General features: G+C 41.0%; 1 protein-coding gene across 1 annotated transcript in view; it reads right to left on the reverse strand.

Moving 5' to 3' along the window:
* The window catches only part of OVCH2 (ovochymase 2), a 34,662-nt gene extending 17,372 nt beyond the window's left edge, over positions 1-17,290 (reverse strand). Inside the window, exons 1-4 of the mRNA XM_075502093.1 lie at positions 17,219-17,290; positions 16,922-17,035; positions 3,019-3,126; positions 522-631 (exon numbers count right to left, since the gene is read on the reverse strand). Of these exons, the coding sequence (XP_075358208.1) occupies positions 522-631; positions 3,019-3,109 (201 nt within the window). The 5' untranslated portion in view covers positions 3,110-3,126; positions 16,922-17,035; positions 17,219-17,290. The remainder of the gene's footprint in view (positions 1-521; positions 632-3,018; positions 3,127-16,921; positions 17,036-17,218) is intronic.
* Between the last annotated feature and the right edge of the window lie 4,045 nt (positions 17,291-21,335).

Below are 21,335 nucleotides of genomic sequence, written 5' to 3' on the forward strand. Positions count from 1 at the left end.
AATGGTCCTTGAATCTAAGAGATCCTAAACCTTGCTGTTCCCCTCAGCTGTGACTTGGTACCTGGATAAAAGCAACATACGTGTAATAAATGCCGAGTCACCGAGGTACTCGGCATGCTGTAAAGGTTACTAGTGAGTTGAGAACTTTTCCTTTGCAGGTCACTGGGAGCACTGGAAATCCATGATGCCTGACAATAGCCGGGGGCTGGGTGTGGTGTCCTTTGGTGTCCTTCTATTTTTGAGTAGTTTCACCCATGCCTCTTTACAATAGGCTAACCTACAGATGCTCTTTCAGAAAGAATGATACAAAATCATAAATGATAAGCAAAGGTTTCTTAGAGAGCAGGACAGGTTCCGTGTCCTCTCCGCCTGCTTCACTGCTTTTCATAAAAGCAGAGTGGAGCTCAACGATACACCGTAAGTGTCAGTAAGCACAAAATACCCCTGGTTTCTTCTTTTGTCATTTCTATGAAAAGTCAGGACTTTGTTCTGAAGATAAAACCACATTTGCTTGTGCAAACCTGCCATGGATGCGAGCCTTGTTTCACCTGGTTTCCGCCAACAATCCGAGTGAAAAGGTTAAGGTAACTCCATGGTTTTGTCTCTTGAACTTTCTGCCCACACTTAGGATCTGAGGAGTAAAAGGGGGAAAAGAAGGAAAGATTCAGTCTGGATTTAAATTTTTCTACCTTTTAGTAACATAGAATTGGAAGGCATGGCCTGGCACAGAGGTCAATGCAATCTCTCTGCCACGACAGGAACCTTCTTATAATTCCCAATACAAACTGCCCAGACTAAGGCTAAATTGGGCTAAGAAAAAGGCAATGTACTTTATTTTGCAGAAGGTCTCCAGATGAGCACTTTTTGGTTTAATTGTATCACAAATATTAAATTTTACCTTCCATGAGCAAGCGTGTGTATATGTATATATTAACGATCTTGTTAGGTCTATGCTTACTTGAGATTTCTGAATGCCAACATTCTCTTTCAAGCAAGTTTTGGAATTATCTGGGGACTACATCACTGTTTCATTATCACTTTCAGAAATCTCTTTACACCCAGCATTTGTACGTAAAATATTTTGGACAAACGAGGTCAAAATGCACAACATACAGACCTTGATGACCAACAACAGTGGCTGCATTCCTCCAGAACATCTACTACTGGGCCAACTTTATTTCTTCATAACTCATTGTTGTTATCATCTACTATGGCTAAGTAAAGCTGATAATATTTATGTATTTGTAAAGGAGTATATTTATAGAAACAAATATTTGTGGTGATACCTATTGATTTGGTAGTATTTTAAGAAAGATAGAAACAAAGCAACCAATTCTGCCAAGCAGCACATTGTAACAGGAATTCTTTCTAGTGCACTTCCCAAACCCAGCAGTGGCCACAAGTATTTTTTTCTTAAAGCTATATGAACACTCAATGAAGCCAAACACATCTCTAGTACGTTTAACTACAAATTCTGTTAAACACTACTTTGGGAAAAATTTAGCATCCATAAATTTGGAACATTTTGTTGTTGTTCTGGCAGATAGGTGGCTGTATTCAAAGGACGGAGGACCAATACTTGTATACACTGTCTGGAAAATGTGGAAACCTTAAAACCATAAAATGCAGCTTACAAGACCTATAAAAAGGGGTTTGCAATCATCCTCATGATTAGCATGGCTGATGCAAGTGATTACAGTTTCACAATAATGCTGACACAATGCTACTTACCCTAGCTTTTAAATAAAGAAGGCTTTATATAGAAATGATCCAGTTCATTTATCTGATTTTTTTCATTCTTTCCTAATTCTCACTGCACCCACCTTTTTCCCATGTTCAAAGATACAGTGAGGAAAGGGGCAAGAGGAAACAGAGAAAAAATTTTTAAAAATAGGATTTAGGTTTTACCAAAAGGAATTTAGTACTGGGGAAATGGGCAAAAATACATAAATAAAATAAAAAATCAAATTCACAAACTAAAACTTTCCTTTTTTCTTTCAGCATTGAATAAGTCTATTCTCCTAACATATGCAACATTAGTTTAAAAGTTACAAGTTAATATTTATATTAATATTATACCAAACTTATATTATCTATATTTTGACAAACTCTAAAGTCTTCTGCTCCGTGGCATTTGTAAACCCAAGAGATTCCTGGCTGCTTTACAGGCTGCTTCAGGACCAATGTCATTCCCTGGTCGGATGAGAGATTTCTCTGCGAACTGCATCACATCCATCTGCATGGCAGGACGCTGAAGCAAGAGAATACCATTCTACGGAATGCTATGCTTTGGACTGCTTAAGTGAGCAACTTATTATGATGATTTAGATACCACACCTGTTTTGACGCTCAAAATAGAGTTTTTACAGTGAAAAACAAGTGATTTGCAGAATTTAGGAAATCAAGCTGTAAATTTCCCTTTTTTACTACTGCAAATTTAAAATGGAAGCAAAATGGTTATGCAAACAGCCAAGATCTGATTTCCATTCCAGTTTGCTATAAATCAGCAAATCTTCATGAGGAAACAGGAACAATTGGAATCATTAATTGTTCCAAAAAAAAGAATATTCTGGAGTTTAAGATGCAAGACAACGGAAGAGAGGACTCACTGTATTTTGTCTGCAGCCCATGGGTAACATGCTAAACTATGACCTTCATTAACCTGCTGCAAATCTGAGAGTATTGAATTTTATTTATTTAATTATAAATCATATTTCTTTAATGTTATTCATTCTGCATCATCAAGGAATCAGACAAAAGTTTCGTAAGAATTATTCCTTAAAAGATAACTTTCAGTTACAGACTTGGATTGGAACAAAAGCAAAGAATGAAAACTAGACCAATTATTGTAACGCTACCTTGTGTCTAGGTCTACGTGCTCTTAGGGTCAAAAACTTAGGGGTGAAACTAGTGCAGCTTCTTTATTTCAGCACTGATTCCCATGCTTGTCACTGCCTAAGAACAAATCCGTTAGTACGTAGAAAACTGTTAAAGCTAGATGTGAAATTTTCATCCTACCTTTCTGAAGAGTGGATGGTACAGCACGAAACTCTGTAACACAAACTATCCCCATCAGGAGTAACTGCAGCTTACTGGGGGCAATGCGCATCTTGGGGTGCTAAATGACTGAGTGAAAACAAGGAGAGTTTTTATAGGGAAAAAGAAGCAGCCCAAATACTACGCTGCAGGAGAACAGCAACTAATTGAAGTAGAAGTTACTCATTAATCCAGCCATAAAGCACTTACCCGCACAAATAAGTTTTCCAAATTTAATGGAGCATGATTCTTTTATCCGCCATTAATGAAGTCTTTGCTGTAAAATACTAGCTAAAATCCTCCCCGAAACTATTTTTTTCAGGCAAAATGACAAAATGAAGTTACCATTGCATGCTTTGCTAGCAACACTTACCCTACACATCGAAGTAGAACACACATGAACAGAATGTCAACTGCTATTTGCCCCTACGATTTCTACAGCTCTTGAAGAGGCGATACTCTCTATTTCCTGCACACTTTATAGTTAGCCAATTTCACAGTCCTGAGGAACATAAGAAAAGCTTATCATTTTGTTGGCAGCATGCTCAGTGTTGTATGAGACAAAGATAGCTCTCTGCATCGAAGTGTCTTTTTTTCTAAAGAGGAGTGCTTACATCCCATTTTTGAAAGGTGACGAAGGAGGACAGGGCTCAGCTTTTTAAAAATATTTCAGTATTGCTGCCATCAGCAGGGCCAGTTCCGAGTCGCTTTGATGGCTAAGCTCCACTTTTAATAGCAATTTAAGCGCAAGTCTCTTAGAAGGCTATTCAAATCCTAAATAAGGAACACATCAGCAGCTAAATTAAAACATTTCACAAAACAGAAAGCATAAGTTAAATTACCCTGCGAATTCACCACTTAAAACTTTTGTCTCATCAGTTTTAGCAAGTATTGCCTGACTTGGAAATGAATGAACAAAGTGGTAAATACAATTAAAATACTATCTGAACTATCTTGAATTCATATAAAATATATGAGCACCAAGTAAGACATTAAAGTCATCAAGAAAAGCAACAGATTTACTCTGGATGACAGAAGCCACAAGTTTGTTTGTACCAGAAAGGGCAAGGGATATTTATACCTGGGAACAAGGAAATATTTACACAGGACAGGGAAAAACATTGTTTGTTTGTTTTCTTGGCTTAACTGGTTGAGATTCTCAGCTTCCCCTCTCTTTGTAAAGAATAATTCAATATTTCCATCTTCAATATTCCCACAAGAAACATATTTTCACACGGGAAATGCATCAAACTTTGAAGACAGAAACATGGGGTAAATAATACATGCATGTTAATACAACTTTCAGTCTTGAACACCTTCATAGTCATAACCTATTAAAAGTACATTTTTTCAAGATGCCAACAGGTAAATGCAAAATATATCTTCTTTTAAAATAAGTTGCAACAGTAATTAAAGTTTCTCTTTTTGTGGTTACCATCACTATGGACAAGACTCACATTTTTTAATTCTGCTCGGGCTCTCAAAGAAAACAATCTTATACGTGACGCATTAGCCCCAGTCTATTGAATATGTTCTATTATTTGGCCAAGGATTTCACAAGACACCCCCAATCCACCATCAGTCAACGTCCCAACAATCGTTTATTTATTTATTCCATTCTAGGTTTTTGTTGTTCTTTTCCTCTGCTAGTCAGGGGATAACAAAAACCAGCTTTTACTCTAAATATGTAATTTCATAACAAACAACTGAATACAAACTCTGTCCTAAAAACTGAGTTGCAGTTGTTTTTTCTGTTATAAATATACAGAACTTCTTAAGACTGCAGTTTTCCTACAAGTCCTGTGGAGATTCCTAATCCTGCAACTCCTGAACCCTGCATCACCAGCATCATTCCAGTTCTAAGCAAAAACCTTGAAGGCTGCTTTCCTTTATTAATTCCTTTGTATTTTGCAGGGACAAAACAAAAACCCCAACCCTCCAAATCAGTTCCATGTACAGCAGAGCTCTCTGATCACCCGCCACAATGCCATCCTTTGGAATGATGCCATCCAACAGGATGATACAAAACCAAGAATAAACAATCTCTGCAGTTATAAGTGACACTGTGCAAACTACATCTGTCACATTACCGATGAGAAATAGAAACCTCCAGCCCACTGGCAAATGGAGAAACAATCAGCTAATTTCAAATTTATGACAGAGAGGCAACACTTACTGTGCAGCAGCCAAAGATGTCAGAAAGAAAAAAGCATAGAAGGGCACGTTCTGTACAACCTGCTCCTTGTCTGGGATGGCAAAACAGACGTGCAGGCTTTCTTGTCCTACTATTCTTTGTTCTCCTCTTTTGCTACCTATTTATCTTTCTCCTGAAGCTGTTATCTCTGTCCTGTGTGCAGACAGAGGCACTAATGACTTTACCTACTTCCCGACTGGATAGCTGCCGTTGCTCCTAAAACTCGCAGCTTTGGCAGGCAGCCGCCAGCATCGTTCCTCAAAGAAAGGCAAAGGTCAAAGCTTACGACTTGATCTCCATCCATGCGTGTGCTCCGAATCTCAATGCAGGGCTGGCTTCGTAACCTGTTAGTGTCCTGTACCTTTGTAGTAAGACAAATCAAAGCCATTAAATCACCAAGTGTCCAAAATGACCATGAGGCCTGATCCATGGTTTAGCAGGTAGAGCCAGTCCCTAGCCCCAAATTAATGGTGCTAATCGATGCTTGTCAGTCTGCCCTGTCCCTTCTTTTGCTGTGCATTTGACTTAAAAGCATTTTATTCCCCAAAGTATGCTTGATGCTGTAGAAATATATATAGCTTCTTCCTATGAGATTATTAAAAACACAAACACGCACACGTACAAATAAGTTTAAGACCAAAAGAATGCAAAGAATATAGATAGAATAGAATAGACTAATATTCATCATCAGAACCTTCCAGAATGGTTGCTCTGTTTTTCTGGTTTTGAGGGGCTTTTAAAGGGGGTTGAGGGCTGGTGGGAGAGAACGCAGGTTGCTTTTCAGTGAAGGTTAGCAGACAACTGAGATGGTCAGACTGCAAGATGTAAAAACCCACTTTCTGTTCTTGCTAGAGAAGTTGCTTCGTGTTGCTCCTCCTGTCCGAGGAGGAAGAAAGGTGGAAAATTTATTCACTGAGTGACAATGTGAAGTTTAAGAGAAGAGGGAACGAGGAGTGAAGGACAGAGGGTGGGGAGGGTAAAACAAGCAGCAAATGCTGGTTAGCAATTAACCTGTTAGAAGACCAGTAGAAAAGACACATTTAAAGAGGAGGGGGTTTTGTTGGGTTTGGTTGTGAGTTGGTTTTGGTTTTTTTAAACACAATGAGCTGTGCTTTCAAGGGTCACTGATCATATCTGAACCGTTTGCAAGGTCACTGCTGGAAAACCTGTTAGCTCAATGAAATTAACAGTTTCATATTTTAAACAAGATATAATGTCTTGAAATATTAAACTTCATAAATCTTACCATTCATGTATTATATTTATGAATCCAGTAGTTCTTAACTGAAAGCAGGTTTAGTTTTAATGGGGATTAAATGTGTTTACATTTTGATAGTTGTGCATGCATTTTGGTTTTCCAAACTTATTTTTCACCAGTTTTAGCCTAATGTAATTCCAATGACTTGATTCAAATTATGCCAGTTTGATGTAACAAGAAAATCAAGTTTCATTCTCAAGATAAGCCCATTATTGCCTACCATTTCCCTAAAATGAAAGAAGGCATTAAGATGCATATAAAAGACCCTGAATAGCACCAGCACAAAAATCACTTTTAATATGCTAAAAAAACATCACCACCACCACCCACCCACCCACCCATTGAGAGAGGTTAACTTTCCATTCACTTTTTTCAGCCAAAGCCTTCATATTATTTCAAAGATCAATGTATTGAAAAGCTGAGGGAATTACCTCCTTGAAATTCTCCATTGCTAGAATCAAAACATTGAATAACTCTTCAACTCACAAACATGTTTCTCCCTCTCCCCCTCTACAAATACCGTCTCATCTCACAGCAGAACCATGCCGTTCTGCCACGTTACACCTTCAGTTGGGATTCACGTACTTTTTTAGATCATGTTGCCACAGTGCTTGTAGGTTCATGATAGCTTTAAATCAAGCCAAGTTTGGGCTGCTACTAAAAGGGCAGTTGTGCCCCATCTCCCATGAAAGCGCCTGTTGCTGCCATTCCCCTTGTGCTAGCTCCAGTTCTGGTCAGGCTGTGTGGAGAGCTGACTACTCTTCTTTTTTTACATAGCTGGATTTGCTTTTATAGCTGGATTGGTTTCTTGATCAAAGCTGTTGCTCAAAAATTGAACGCTAGTGCCAATGCAAAGGAGTCTTCCTCTGCGTTGCGTGCACTAGACAGATCAGTCCATTCCTTTTGATTGCAGCCTCCACTTACAATTTAAAATATCTAAAGCAATCATGAAACTTCAGCCAGACTGGGTTTTAGATGCAGACTGGGTTTTATTGTCCTAAAAACAGACCCATAGTTTTCAGTTTTGTTCCAAGCTTTGTTACAACCTCCTGTCTGGTTCTGGTTAGTAAACATGTTTCAGCTAAATGTTCTGCCATATTTAAGTATCAACTATCACACTCTAGGATCATGAAGTCCCTTTTCTTAAGGTGTGGAGATCCCTGAAAGGGCAAAGTATCTTTATAGACTTTTAGCAGCATAGCAGAAGTTAAAAGACGCAGTCACCTAGTAACTCCATAGTTCAAATAGGAAAGTTGCTACCACCCCTGCACAACTTAGGTCCATTCCACATCGTCCCAAGTATTAGTCAGCCCAATATATCAGATTCCCTTGGATGCAGACTACTTTCTAAGACTTCGTGCTTTTAACATTTCCTCCGCTGCTACCACTGTGTTCCCATTACAGCCCTCCACATAACTCAAAGGGCCAGTGTTCTTGCCTCACAGAGAGACATTTAGTTATGTTTTATTGCCTCTAATTAACTACAGTAAGGACTCAGAGGGAGCAGTAAAACAAGAAAGGCTGGCTTCTGATAATGTTTTTACTTCAACTTGCTACATCCTCCTAAATTCTTCAGTTGACCTGTCAGGGCACAGAACAAAGTGTACAATAGCAAGAATGTTCGAAAGAGTACTCCGTGGAATGAGAGCCCACAGAAACCCCCTAAGACAATGTTTCCCAGAACATTTGGTCTTTAATTCAGGCTTTTGGATATGCATCAAGATCTATTTGAGTTTCCTGTGCAAAAAAGGAGCACAACTTTAGAGGAAAATGCACTAAGCTCTTTTTCATTAGGCAAAGCAAAGCTCAATAGTTGCTATACTAGCCAAAAGTAACCAGTAACCAAGAACTAAAAGAAACACCACCTGCTGGCCCCTTCCCACTTTTCACAACAGCTCCATTTTTCCTGCTTTCAGAGCTCAGCAATATATGCGAATTGTCGATACAGGCTCAGTTACTTGCATCTGCGATGAGTAATGCTATGGCATACGTTTTCCTTTTGTAGCTGTCTTCTTATGGACAGAGATTTTACCTTTCAAGGTAAACAAGACCAAAACCAAACAAGATGAACAATGTCAACAAATGCAAAAATACTGCAGGCTACGAAAAGCACAGTGTGTTAACATACAGGCCAAAGCTTCCCCTGGACAGAGTCCAGCCTTACATCTACAGCATAACCGATTAATTGGGAAAAGGACAAATGAAGAGAAAGGGAACACAATTGCGCGTAGCTCAAGTATTTGGCCTGAATATCTCAAAATGCTTTGTAAGGAAAGATCGATACTAACGCTTTTCAGCTAGGGAAAATCTGGCATATGGATTAAGCAAACCAGTGACAGTCAGAAGTATGCTGGTTGCTTAGCTCCCAAACATATAGCATCCCCTCAGGAACGTTTTGTTGCTAATGAAATACATAGTCTTTAGCACAGTGGCAGCTCCTCAGTGTAAACATAAATCAAAACCAGAGGAACACTAAAGCATTAATTTCATGGAACTAAGCGCGCTGTTTTACGCTAACATACCAGCAATTACTGGGTTTGTCCTGCAGGTATCTAGACGCTCTATTTGGCATCCTCTCACATCCCGCAGAATAAAGCCTGAAATGCAATGAACCTGAGCTCACGAGGCATTGCACCACAGAGAAGTTACTGTGAGCACAAAGGGCGCGAGGTCCCGGCTCTCCTCACTCAGCAGGCACCCCCACTATAGGAGCTGTAAGGCACTGGAGAAACAGGCCCTCCATTGCTGCCAGCTGTCTCGGCTGTTCTGCACTGCCGTGCACACAGACAACAGTCGAGTGCATCCATCCCTTCCTCCATCCCTCCTCGATCTCCTTCCCACTGTCGGTATTGTGTGCATGGAGAAGAGCCCTAAGGGTGCCTCATGCGGCTAACTAACTGCTGCAAGGCAAGTACGACACTTAAACAAGCGCATTTTTATATCATACCACACTTCGACGAGGACAGCTGAAACGATGCTAGTGCAATCTGGCATGATTTGGCTGAACAAATGTTCATCAAGCAGGCTTTGTACATTAGGAGACAGAATTTTTTTTCCAAGAATGTAATTTCTTCTCTCAGCGTGACCAATGATAAAGAATCAAATGCTTTCTAGTGTAACTAGTTAAGCCACTTAAAAAAATATATATATACACCTATTAAGATTTATCATTTGTTCCCTCACCATCCTCTTGATAGGAATCATTCCGATATGTTTATTTTAACCATCTCGTAGGAATAAATCTCCAGCTCACCTATACAAATACCAGCTCATGCTTTGCTTACGGCTTCTCTCATCTTTGGGCCTGATTCTAGGAAATCGTAACCGGACATGCTAGATTTTCGAGGTCTGAACGCCCATTCTGATTAAGCATTTCTATGATGGCATTAGCATTTTATTATGAAACACAAACAGCTCCTGAACATAGGAGCTGAACGTAAGGAACCACCTTTGGTATAGCCTTTTGATGACTGCATTATTTTTTTATACCTGACACTATAAATGAGGTATATACTGGTAAGTGACAGATGCAACAGTAGCATCAGGTAGAAGGGGCCATACAACCTTGTCCCTGTCATTGATGTGAAACAAATACAAGTGAGACCCGTCCCCAGCTTTAGGTACTCTTGCCCCAGACACATATTTGCCAGCAAACTCTGATTACATACTAACTTCCAACAAGGTTCAAAATATCGTAATAGAGCAAGGTATAAAAGGAAAATTTGCCTGCTACATGGAAGACATTCATAATAATTACATTGAATCAACCGCACATCTCTTATTAAATTGATGCATAACAGACACATGGTCCAAAATAAATCCAACAAATTACTTGATTTTTGGAGAGCACAGTGAATACATTTTAATATCCAATGTTAACATGGGAAAAACATTTACAGTATTACAGTGCTTAAAAAAATGCATAAATACGCCATCTCAGGCAAACAGCGATGAGATGAATTCTTGCATGCTTTTTCAGAAACATACTGAAGATAAAAATGTATTATGTTAGCGTGGCCATGCTGCCAGTACAGTGTCTGTACTTCATATCACATCAAGAAGAGGACATAAAAGAATAGCACTCCAGGTGCCTGCTAAGGTCAGCACTGGAAGTCCAAAACTCTTGGTATCAGTGCACAGCCTATTTCACAGAGGGTACCACTGCCTTACAAGGAGATGGAACCGAGTCCAAAGGGTAGGCGATCAGAGACAAATGATTTGTCAAAGTAGCTTGAAAGTCCAGGAGAAGGAAGTCCAGAAGTAATCCATGTATTTGCTCTTGATCAGTCAACGGAGACCAGCTTCCACTGTTACAGAAAACTGGCACATAACCACGGTCTGTTTGCTCTTGGCCAGGCTTGGTCTCCATGGCTAAATACCTTATTTTCAGGACCCAGGGGAAAATGCCATCAGCATAGGGAGAATCAGAGAGCAGGCTCACAGCCCTCAGCTACTGGTTTAGACTGAGAGGTCAAAGCCAGAAAAGAGGGAGAACAGTGACAAAGTAGCATGCTCATAGAGCTATTTATGTTGCGCCAGAACTGTAGAAAGGTGGATTTAAAAAAAATCTTTGGGGGTACTTTCTGGGCTGAAATCTGGGTAGTGGGTTTTGGGTTTCTTTGTGAAAGATTGCAAGATTCACAGTCCCCACCTTTAACTATGGAAATGGAGACACAGAGAAAAAGAGAGCCAAAGAGGAAGTCTGCAACAAAGTTAAAAAGATAACGTAGTCTTCTGTCTACTATCTTCTGCTACCAGAGTAATGTAGGAGTGCGGAAAGCACAAGCCGAGTCAGCCCAAGCCCAAAGAGAAAGCAATTTCAGGGAGATGGGGAAAGCCAAGCCAAACAGGATTAATGAACAATGACGGGATATTTCCTTATTTATAATTAAAATACAGCAAATAGCAGAATCAACTGTATTCATATTTATTCTTCTAGTTGCCCCACATTAATATGCATAAAGTAATCTTCATTGAAACTAAAGTAGGAAGTGTTGTGTTCTGTTTTCAGCTCTGCCATAAGATGGCAGAGCAACACCATCTCTGTCATGGAGGTAGCTGATCTACAGCTGACAGTTGGATATTGCCTGGTGTAGTACACATCCAGCCGTGCAAGCAGCTGTAGAAATAAAAATCAACTATTTCCCCTCTGTACTGCAAGACAAGCCTCATTCAAATCCAGTGAGATATCTAAAGTCACAGAAAGTCTAGTTCAACATCCTCTTAGACTTTGCAGAAATAAATTTTCAACTGTTTTCATGATTGCAGAGAAGGCTTAAGGAAAACCAAGAAATCTGCAATGTTATCTAATCATAATAAGGAACTGCATTATGAGTAAGTGACACACAGTCAGCACAGATCTTGCTGCATGAGTTCTACGGCTTTTCTAGTTTTGCATCTCATTCTCAGTGTTGAGTGTACAAGGGACAGTAATTTGCAAACCCTTTCTGCCCCATAGCAAACCTAAGTAGGATTCATCCCAGTACAGGTATACGCACCGATACAAAATCATCTGGGTTTAAGCTTTAGCTAGCTTAGAATTCTCAAGTTGAATTAACATGCCTATTTTCCCATTTTAATAACTAACCTCCTGCTTCCAAGCAGCAAAAACTTAGGAAGCAGCTTGTATCAATGCAACCACCCGGAATATTTTCTGCCCCAGGGGACTCACTGCTTAGGTATTACCAGCCAGCAATGGAACTACTAGTTCTCTCCTTCAGGGACAGATGCAACGTACATTGTCTACAGTAAATACTACACAGTAGAATGAAAGAGGGGAAGTAGAAAATTTTCCTGTTAAAACCGAGGGGATTCCTTGTGCCTGCAATGGTAGATGTAGTTCTAAATACTGAGTAGGAAACGAGAAGTCTGCCTTACAAAATATTAGGTACTTTGAATGTGCAAACACAACTGAAGCCTCTGTAAAAATAATCGAGGTGAGAAGAGGCAAAAAGAGCCAAAGCAAAAAAGCTAAGTAATGGAGCTACTAAAAACCCATTGCTGTACATAAGTAATGTGATCACGCATACTGTAGAGACGAGACATGGATGTACAGCCATTCCGTCACACCTCTGCTTTGGAAGGGATACATTTCAACTGTCTCAGAAAGATTTGGCAAAGTTGCCCGATTCTGAGGGTTTAGGTTACTACTATCACATCTGCCAGAGCAACTGTCACAGGCCAGAGCAAGCTCCGTCACAGGCCAGAGCAAGCTCCAAGCAGCACATTGCAACAAAATGATCATGGTAGAGTCTTAATAGCTCAAGAAAATGAATTTACAGGAGTTCCAGGGCTGATGTGAAACTTCGGTAGGTAGAAAACTGAACTATGCCACTAGTCAATTCTCTTGCAGCAATACAGTCAAAACTTGGAGGCCTTTAATGAACATCACAGAACACTACAGAAACCACATTATCCTCAAAGACAGGAAGTGGCTGTTGCCTCTCATCAGCAGATGCATGATATTCCGCGTGATATTCCACACAATCAGCATTAATTGAAGCTGCTAAATTCTTTCCATTCAGAACAACTGCAGTACAACCCACCTAAGCTAAGCAGGCGAGTTTTAACATCAGCTCTTTCTTCAAGACACAGTTATTCTTAACATGGCAGTAGGAGACTGGTCAGTATGCTTATTCATGGCTCAAAAAGACATGTGAATTCAACCAATACACACATAGTGTTAAATTAAAATGAACAAGCTTTATTCTTAAAGCTGTAAACAGGAGATAGAACCAAACCACCTACAAATTCTGTACATGCTTAAGACTTCATTGCCATGGGGGCCAGCCACATATTTGTGAGCAGCAGCACTGTGCTGATCATGCAAGACCTCTGGCCAGTTCTAAAAAAAAAAAAAAAAAAAAAAAACAAACAAACAAAAAAAAACCCCACCAAAAAAGCAACTAGACAGCAAATACTAACTCCCTACAGATAAACAGCTGAAACACACTGAATGGCAGTGTTTCTTTCACATCTTTGTGCACAATGCAACCCTTTTTATGTAGGAAAGGGCCACGTCAAGCCCTCAGAACACTGCAGTTCACAAATACTGCAGAATACTGTAGTTTTGTGCCACTCTGTGCTAGTTTATATTGAATTAGCACACATCACTTGCTGCACTGTTCCTTGCCCTAATGCAGTATGCATGGGGTTGCATTGCTAATTCATGATTTAGGAACTCTCTACCTTCTCTAGAGCAGAGGTCGGGGTAAACTGTACTCTTTGGTATCTTTTCATGCAAAAAAAGCTCTAACATACAAAGCTTGAGTGGCGTATGTGTGTATGGACAGATGGATGAAAGGAAATGGGGTAGGATAGATAAATCTGCAACGCAAGTACAGCAGACTTCAGTGAGGTACATCTTAACTTCCACGGTAACCTCAAAAAAAAAAAAAAAAAGCTTCCAGAGGCTGAAACCATGCATGGTGTTGACAACAGGAGACGTAACAGGGCTGTGGACTAACATCACAAACCAGCCAGTGGAAGTACTGCCATGGACATTCAAGAAGATCTTACCAACAGGCAACTCCTTCAGTTTAGCAGCTTCTGCATCTTTTGCATGCTTTTCTCCACCAAGATGAACAGAGCCATTTTCCTTCTGCACTGTATTTCTACCTGCAATGTTAGAGGTCCTCCATGGGCCTTGTATATTCTTTGGAATCATGAACTGCTCCCAGGTAGCAAGACAGCAAACCAAAAGGTTTCTGCAGTTTCAGACCCCCTCTCAATTTGCAGTAAGGGTGCCAGATTTAGGACTAGGAAGAGTTAATCATTCAAGTAGCCTCCAATTGTTACAGGCAGGAAAGAATTATGCAAGAAACTAGGGGTTACTTAATAGGTGTGTTCAGTGTGAGTCATTCAAACACCAGATAAATTAGAGAGTTTAACGCTGCAGTGCCACAAAGCCTATCCTGTGGACCTGGATTCAACACACTGAGCACAAGAAGCTTCTGGTTACAGTCTGATTTTCTGTGCTTTCACAGCCTTTATCACTTTGAACTGTGTTTAGCCGAGGTTCTCCTACTTCCTAGATTAAGTTAAAAATAAAGTTGACACACACAAAGCAACAGTCTAAACTTCATAAATGTGGAAAAAACTTGACAGCAGAATTTGGGTATACTTTGGCTTAAAACGTCTTAAAATCGAGTTTTAATTTTTTTGTTACCTTCATTCATTCCTCACTCTGAAATACCTGGTTTGCTGTACAAAATTCTATTATTTATACAATTAAACAAACAAAACCAGAATTTCATCTCTCAACATTGCGTGAGTGGCCACTTGCAAGTGTCAGAATAGCAGAATAACTAAATTAACTTAAAAACAGAGAAGAAAACAACCCCAAAATTCATTCATTTTACACGTGTTTGACCATATGGACATCCAGAAACTTCAATATCTGAAACTCCTTGAGTTCAGCTGAGGCGAATAATCTTGCCGCCTTGGCAGAACAACTGAGCACAGAGGAAGCTCCATTTTGCCACAGCTAGATTGCTGCTGGCACCCAAACTTCCCAGCAAGCACTCCACTCTTCACGAGCGTAAAGCTCTCTATAGCAGAGAGCTTACGATTCTTGAAGTAAAAAATGCTGCTTTTAGAATTTAAGTTTTTGGGGTATCAAATAATCTGCTGCAGTGTAGCTTTAGTTAAGCAACCTCAAACAGCGTCTGAGCTGGGTTGTTTGCCTGTTCAGTCATTTTTTTCCTCTCAGGAAAATTCTCTTTAATCAGAACAACCCTCTTCCCCAACAGAATGTTAAGAGCGTGCGTGCGCGCAATAATCCTTGGAAAGAGTTGTTTTTGCCATGCAAAGTATCCTTGATGCAATACCTGTTTCAAAACCCCCAGAAGAACCGCTTTGCTCTTTCAGTCTGTGATCCTGCAGTTGAGCTCAGTGGCAGCAAAATCAGGCCTGGGCCTGTTTGCCAAGTTCCACCCTGAAGGGCTTCAGGCTGCAGAGCCAGGGTTTACTATGGAAACACCGACAGTCTCCCAACAACGGGCTCTGAGCGACGTTGCAGGAATGGGAGCAACTTGGAGCCGGTCGTCAGAATTTCCGCTGTGTGCGGGCAGAGCGTTCAGAGCAGCACCACCAGCGAGCGAGCCTTACCACCTAACAGAGAAATAGCTGCGCGGAAGAAAACATTAGATACCTGCCTCGAGGCATCTAACCACAATTCTATTACACAAGTGAAGTTAAATAACCGGCTAACAGCAGCCCCGGCAGTAGTAACGCTGTATTTGGCAGAAGGCACAATTAAGTTTTCAAAACAGAGCACACAATAATTGCTGTCAACATGCACTCTTTATCTATTTACCACTGCTTACCTAACAGTCTGCATGCAACAACAGTCCATTGTATCACCCCTGTTTTCAAACCTCCTCTTTCGGCTTGCTCTCTATTCAAATGAATTGTCAGCCCATAAACTCACTGAAGCAACAGCATCTGCAATAGCGTTCTTAATGGTGTATCACCACTTTCACTCACCCGCTGCTTAGCTGTGCATCCAAGTTTGCTCTAAAATTAACTCTAGAATACAGCTCCTACAGAGCTGTAGAAAAAGTAAAACTTAAAATTATTTTTTTTCCCCCTCAAATGTGTGCAGTTACAAGCTTCCAGGTTGTTTTCATTAACTAACAGGAGGAAAGTGTCTTTCGTGGAACTTGCTCCTCTCACCGTACTGCTACCTGCTCAAGCACACGCAGAGAGCGTTTTTAAGACTCTGACACTGTCTCTCTGCAAGGTCGTCAAGCTTTCAAACCCATCAGTAAACAAACTCGAGCCTACACATCTTAATGCAGTCATGAAAATAGTTCTTATGACATAGTTTTTAATTTTTCAGTCTCTTTATTAATCCTTTCTATTCAAAACTCAATTGTTCTGGAGCAGAACTTACCGACAATACATGCACCAGCTTCTCTATGTGCAGTAACTAACTTAAAAATAGAACTATAAGGCTCCAAACTGCATACTGCATGTAATATACCTATAACAACGAAATGGAGATGATAAACCTTTTAGTTCTCTAAAGCAGTGAAAATCCTCTCATACGCCTTGCACTGCAAGCATTTAAGCTTTTGCTAAAGATTGAAATTGAAAAGCCATTCATACATTTGTGTACATATACACGTGCGTCTACACACATATATACGCTTGTAGAGTTTACACAAAAAATAAGCAAATCATGTAGCTTAGAGATGATTATTTTTATTTGGAAATACTTAAGTTGGGGCTAGTATTTTAATCTTCTATTCAATAATGACATGGAAAATGTTTAATTCTATTACAATTAGAACTGTCTGCCTAAATATCACAATATAGCAGGTATTGTCTGTACAGTGTTAAACTTCAATTAATTTGAAAAGTATTCACTGTGTAGATTATTTACTTCAGTACATTTTAAAATGCTGTATTGGTAGACATGCACCACTTACGAACAGTCTCCTGAGGCAAGCCTCTTCCCTGAAGAAGTTAATTGCCAGGTAAGAGAGATCTGGGCTCTGTGTTTCTCAGTTTGCAACAAACAACTAATCTTCAGTCATTCTTCTCTAAAGAAAAGAGGTGAAAGAACAGGAGTGTCAGAAAATCTGCTATGATAATGTTACAGTCTGACTACAGAAAGAGAGTAACGGTGTGTCACTTCTTCGGAACACTGAATAATGCTTTTCTAGTAAGCTTACTAATGCGCACAGTTCAAAACGATAGTGCCATTAAATCTAAGCAGATCTTACCCATTAACATCACATGTATTCAAATTACTTTAGCTCCAAGACATCCCAGCCGGGAGTCTGTTGTTCAAAACCTGCAATACAATCAACATTTCAATTACAGCCTTTGTACCTTTTATCTTTCCTCAGATACTTCATTTTGGCAGAACAGAATTAAACAGCCCGAGAGATATCATCCTACAGCAATTTTATCAATAAACTATAACCAGTTCCTGCAGGAGCAAAAAAATCAGTGTCTGCAATAACTTAGTAGGAGTGTTTACTTTCAAAATGCAATCTCTAAAGCAGTTATATTTTCCACCCTAAAGAAAAGGACAACAGTAGAAATATTTTAAGAGCAGCGATCCATCATGCACCTTCCATTTTAACTCTCATGTCCCACTTCTCTTTCAGACAAGTGCAAATACTACCACAAGATATACAAGTTTTATTTAATGCAATTGTATGAAGTTTGACACCTTTTCTAACACTTTCCCATTTCTTTTATGCGCACCTACTTCTTGCTTTCAAAAGGTAGCAGGGCAGAAGGCTTGTGACTAGTATCAAGAAGTAATTTCTGCAATAAGGATTAAACGTTTCTTCCCATCTTCCACATCTATGTCGAGACACTGGTGATAACCCATGCTCCCCCACTTCAGTTCTGGTGCCCCCAGATAAATCGTAAGCTTGTCAAATCTATTCATATTTTAGCATCTATCATTGGTGTATACTTCAAAAGCCTCCTTTAGAAGCTCACCAGTGGACACAAGCTTAAAAGTACTTAATTCTATAGCATAGCATCAGTCAGCAGCCCCACAGAATTTCAAATAATGCTGTATCCAGACTAGCTTCATGTTTTCTCCTCAGACCAAACTGTGCTCTTTCATACAGCCAGCATGAAGACCATGGCATCAACACAGCAAAAGGACTTAAGAAAGCACCGGACTAGTGCAGTTCTGACGCAAGCCAAGCACCCAACAGATGGCACAAGTTAGCACAGGCATTCTATATTTAGCCTTCTTGTAAAGCAGTTATGTCTTGAAAATAGTAATGGTTGTTTCCTCCCTCAGTTCCAGAAAAAGCCACAGATAGAACAGCAAATCAGAAGTCATGAACAGAAACAGAGAAGAGAAGAGGAAAAACTGGCAATATATATTGCTCTTTATACATTACATACATGTTTATGGAGATTGAGACATGTACACATTAAACACTTTGGAAATTTTTCAAATTATTATACAATGCTTGCAAATTACTATGTGTGTTCATAATGTGATTAATGCAACTGACTAATATTTTAAAGAAACATGAGGACTCAAATCTCCTGTGGATATACCTGTTCTAAATAAAATTATGTCAAAAAAGACTATTTCCAGGGAACATAAAACCAGCAATAAACCAGAAGGCTGGACAACAGAGGCCATGTGCACTGTATATACTTTGAGAAGTCCTATAAAATCCAACAATTAATAGACAGCATAGTATTACAGATAGCTGGAAGGAAAAAAAGTAAAAACACCGGTAGTTTTTCACTTCACACATTTTACATTTAAAAAAGTCACTTTTTATCTTACAAGTTGGAGTGCTGACTATGTGCACATGAAATCACAACATTTTCCTGGTGAGCTATGTCTAGGAATTTGCACTAGCCTCCCAAGCTACCCAGGCTAAGGATACTGAAGTACTGAGAAGCCAGAAAGCACTACACAAAGGAAGCCACTTGCAGTTCATTTAGGAGGACATTCAAAAAGTTCTACAAAACCCAGAAGCTGTGAAACATATTTGAACACCCACTAACACACTAAATATGCTTCAATAGAAAGAAGAAAAATTGCTGCCCGAGATCAAAAGAACTACGGCAGCAAAAGGCCTGCAGCTGAGGACAGATACTTTAACTAAACACAGTGAAGCGGAGGAAGCAAGCAGTCCCTCTGGAAGCAAGTGTTTACAAGTCAACATGGAGGGGGCACGTGGATGATGCAGAAAAGATGAACAAGTAGAGCAGCAAGTTCACTATGGGTCAGTTCAAACAAGCCACTACTTAGAGGAGCCTCCGAGCCTTTTCTGTTCTTTCCTTATGGAAACCGCTCATTTGTGCTTTTCTCTTACCTGAATCATGGAATCATAGAATCATTAAGGTTGGAAAAGACCTGTAAAATCATCTAGTCTAACCATCAACCCAACAGCTCCATGCCTACTAAACCATGTCCCGAAGTGCCACATCTACTCGTTTTTGAACTCCTCCAGGGATGGTGACTCCACCACCTCTCTGGGCAGCCTGTTCCAATGCTTGACCACCCTTTCAGTAAAGAAATTTTTCCTAATATCCAATCTAAACCTCCCCTGGTGCAACTTGAGGCCATTTCCTCTTGTCCTATCACTTGTTATCTGAGAGAAGAGACTGACACCCGTTTCACTACAGCCTCCTTTCAGGCAGTTGTAGAGAGCGATAAGGTCTCCCCTCAGCCTCCTTTTCTCCAGGCTGAACAACCCCAGCTCCCTCAGCCGCTCCTCATCAGACTTGTGCTCCAGACCCTTCACCAGCTTCGTTGCCCTTCTCTGGACACGCTCCAGTACCTCAATGTCTCTCTTGTAGTGGGGGGCCCAAAACTGAACACAGCATTCGAGGTGCGGCCTCACCAGTGCCAAGTACAGGGGCACAATCACTTCCCTAGTCCTGCTGGCCACACTATTCCTGATACAAGCCAGGATGCTATTGGCCTTCTTGGCCACCTGGGCACACTGCTGGCTCATATTCAGCTGGCTGTCAACCAACACCCCCAGGTCCTTCTCTGCCAGGCAGCTTTCCAGCCACTCTTCCCCAAGCCTGCAGCGTTGCATGGGGTTGTTGTGGCCCAAGTGCAGGACCCAACACTTGGCCTTGTTGAACCCCATACAACTGACCTTGTCCCATCAATCCAGCCTGTCCAGGTCCCTCTGCAGAGCCTTCCTACCCTCAAGCAGATCAACACTCCCGCCCAGCTTGGTGTCATCTGCAAACTTACTGAGGGTGCACTCGATCCCCTCATCCAGATCATTGATAAAGATACTGAACAAGACTGGCCCAAAAACTGAGCCCTGGGGAACACCACTTGTGACCGGCTGCCACCTGGAGTAAACTCCGTTCACCACAACTCTCTGGGCTCGGCCAGCCAGCCAGTTTTTTACCCAGCGAAGAGTACACCCGCCTAAGCCATGAGCCGCCAGCTTCTCTAGGAGAATGCTGTGGGAGACAGTGTCAAAGGCTTTACTGAAGTCCAGGTAGACAACACCCACAGCCTTTCTCTCATCCACTAGGTGGGCCACCTGGTCGTAGAAGGAGATCAGGTCGGTCAAGCAGGACCTGCCTTTCATGAACCCGTGCTGGCTGGGCCTGACCCCCTGGTTGGCCTGCACATGCCTGCTGAGCGCACTCAAGATGAACCGCTCCATAATTTTCCCTGGTACCAAGGTGAGGCTGACAGGCCTGTAGTTCCCCAGATCTTCCTTCCAGCTCTTCTTGTAGATGGGCATCACATTGGCAAGCCTCCAGTCATTTGGGACCTCCCCTGTTAACCAGGACTGCTGATAAGTGATGGAGAGTGGCTTGGCAAGCTCCTCCGCCAGCTCCCTCGGTACTCTCGGGTGGATCCCATCCGGCCCCATAGACTTGTGAGTGTCCAGGTGCTGTAGCAGGTTGTTCACTGCTTCCTCCTGGATTATGGGGGGTTTATTCAGCTCCTCCATCCCTGTCTTGCAGCTCAGAGGGCCGAGTACCCTGGGGATAACTGGTCTGACTATTGAAGACTGAGGCAAAGAAGGCATGAAGTACCTCAGCCTTTTCCTCATCCTTGGTGGCAATGTTCCCCCCCGCATCCAATAAAGGAGGGAGATTCTCCTTGGCTCTCTTTGTTGTTAATGTATTTGTAAAAGCATTTTTTATTGTCTCTTACAACAGTGGCCAGATTTGAGTTCTAGCTGGGCTTTTGCCTTTCTAATCTTCTCTCTGCATGACTTGACAAGATCCCTGTACTCTTCTTGAGTTGCCTGCCCCTTCTTCCAAAAGTGGTAAACTCTCCTTTTTTTCCCCCCGAGTCCCAGCCAAAGCTCCCTGTTCAGCCAGGCCGGTCGTCTTCCCTGCCAGTGCTGTAAAACGAACGTG

This window comes from Mycteria americana, chromosome 5 (genome assembly GCF_035582795.1).
Source record: "Mycteria americana isolate JAX WOST 10 ecotype Jacksonville Zoo and Gardens chromosome 5, USCA_MyAme_1.0, whole genome shotgun sequence".
In the NCBI taxonomy this organism is placed as follows: Eukaryota; Metazoa; Chordata; class Aves; order Ciconiiformes; family Ciconiidae; genus Mycteria; species Mycteria americana.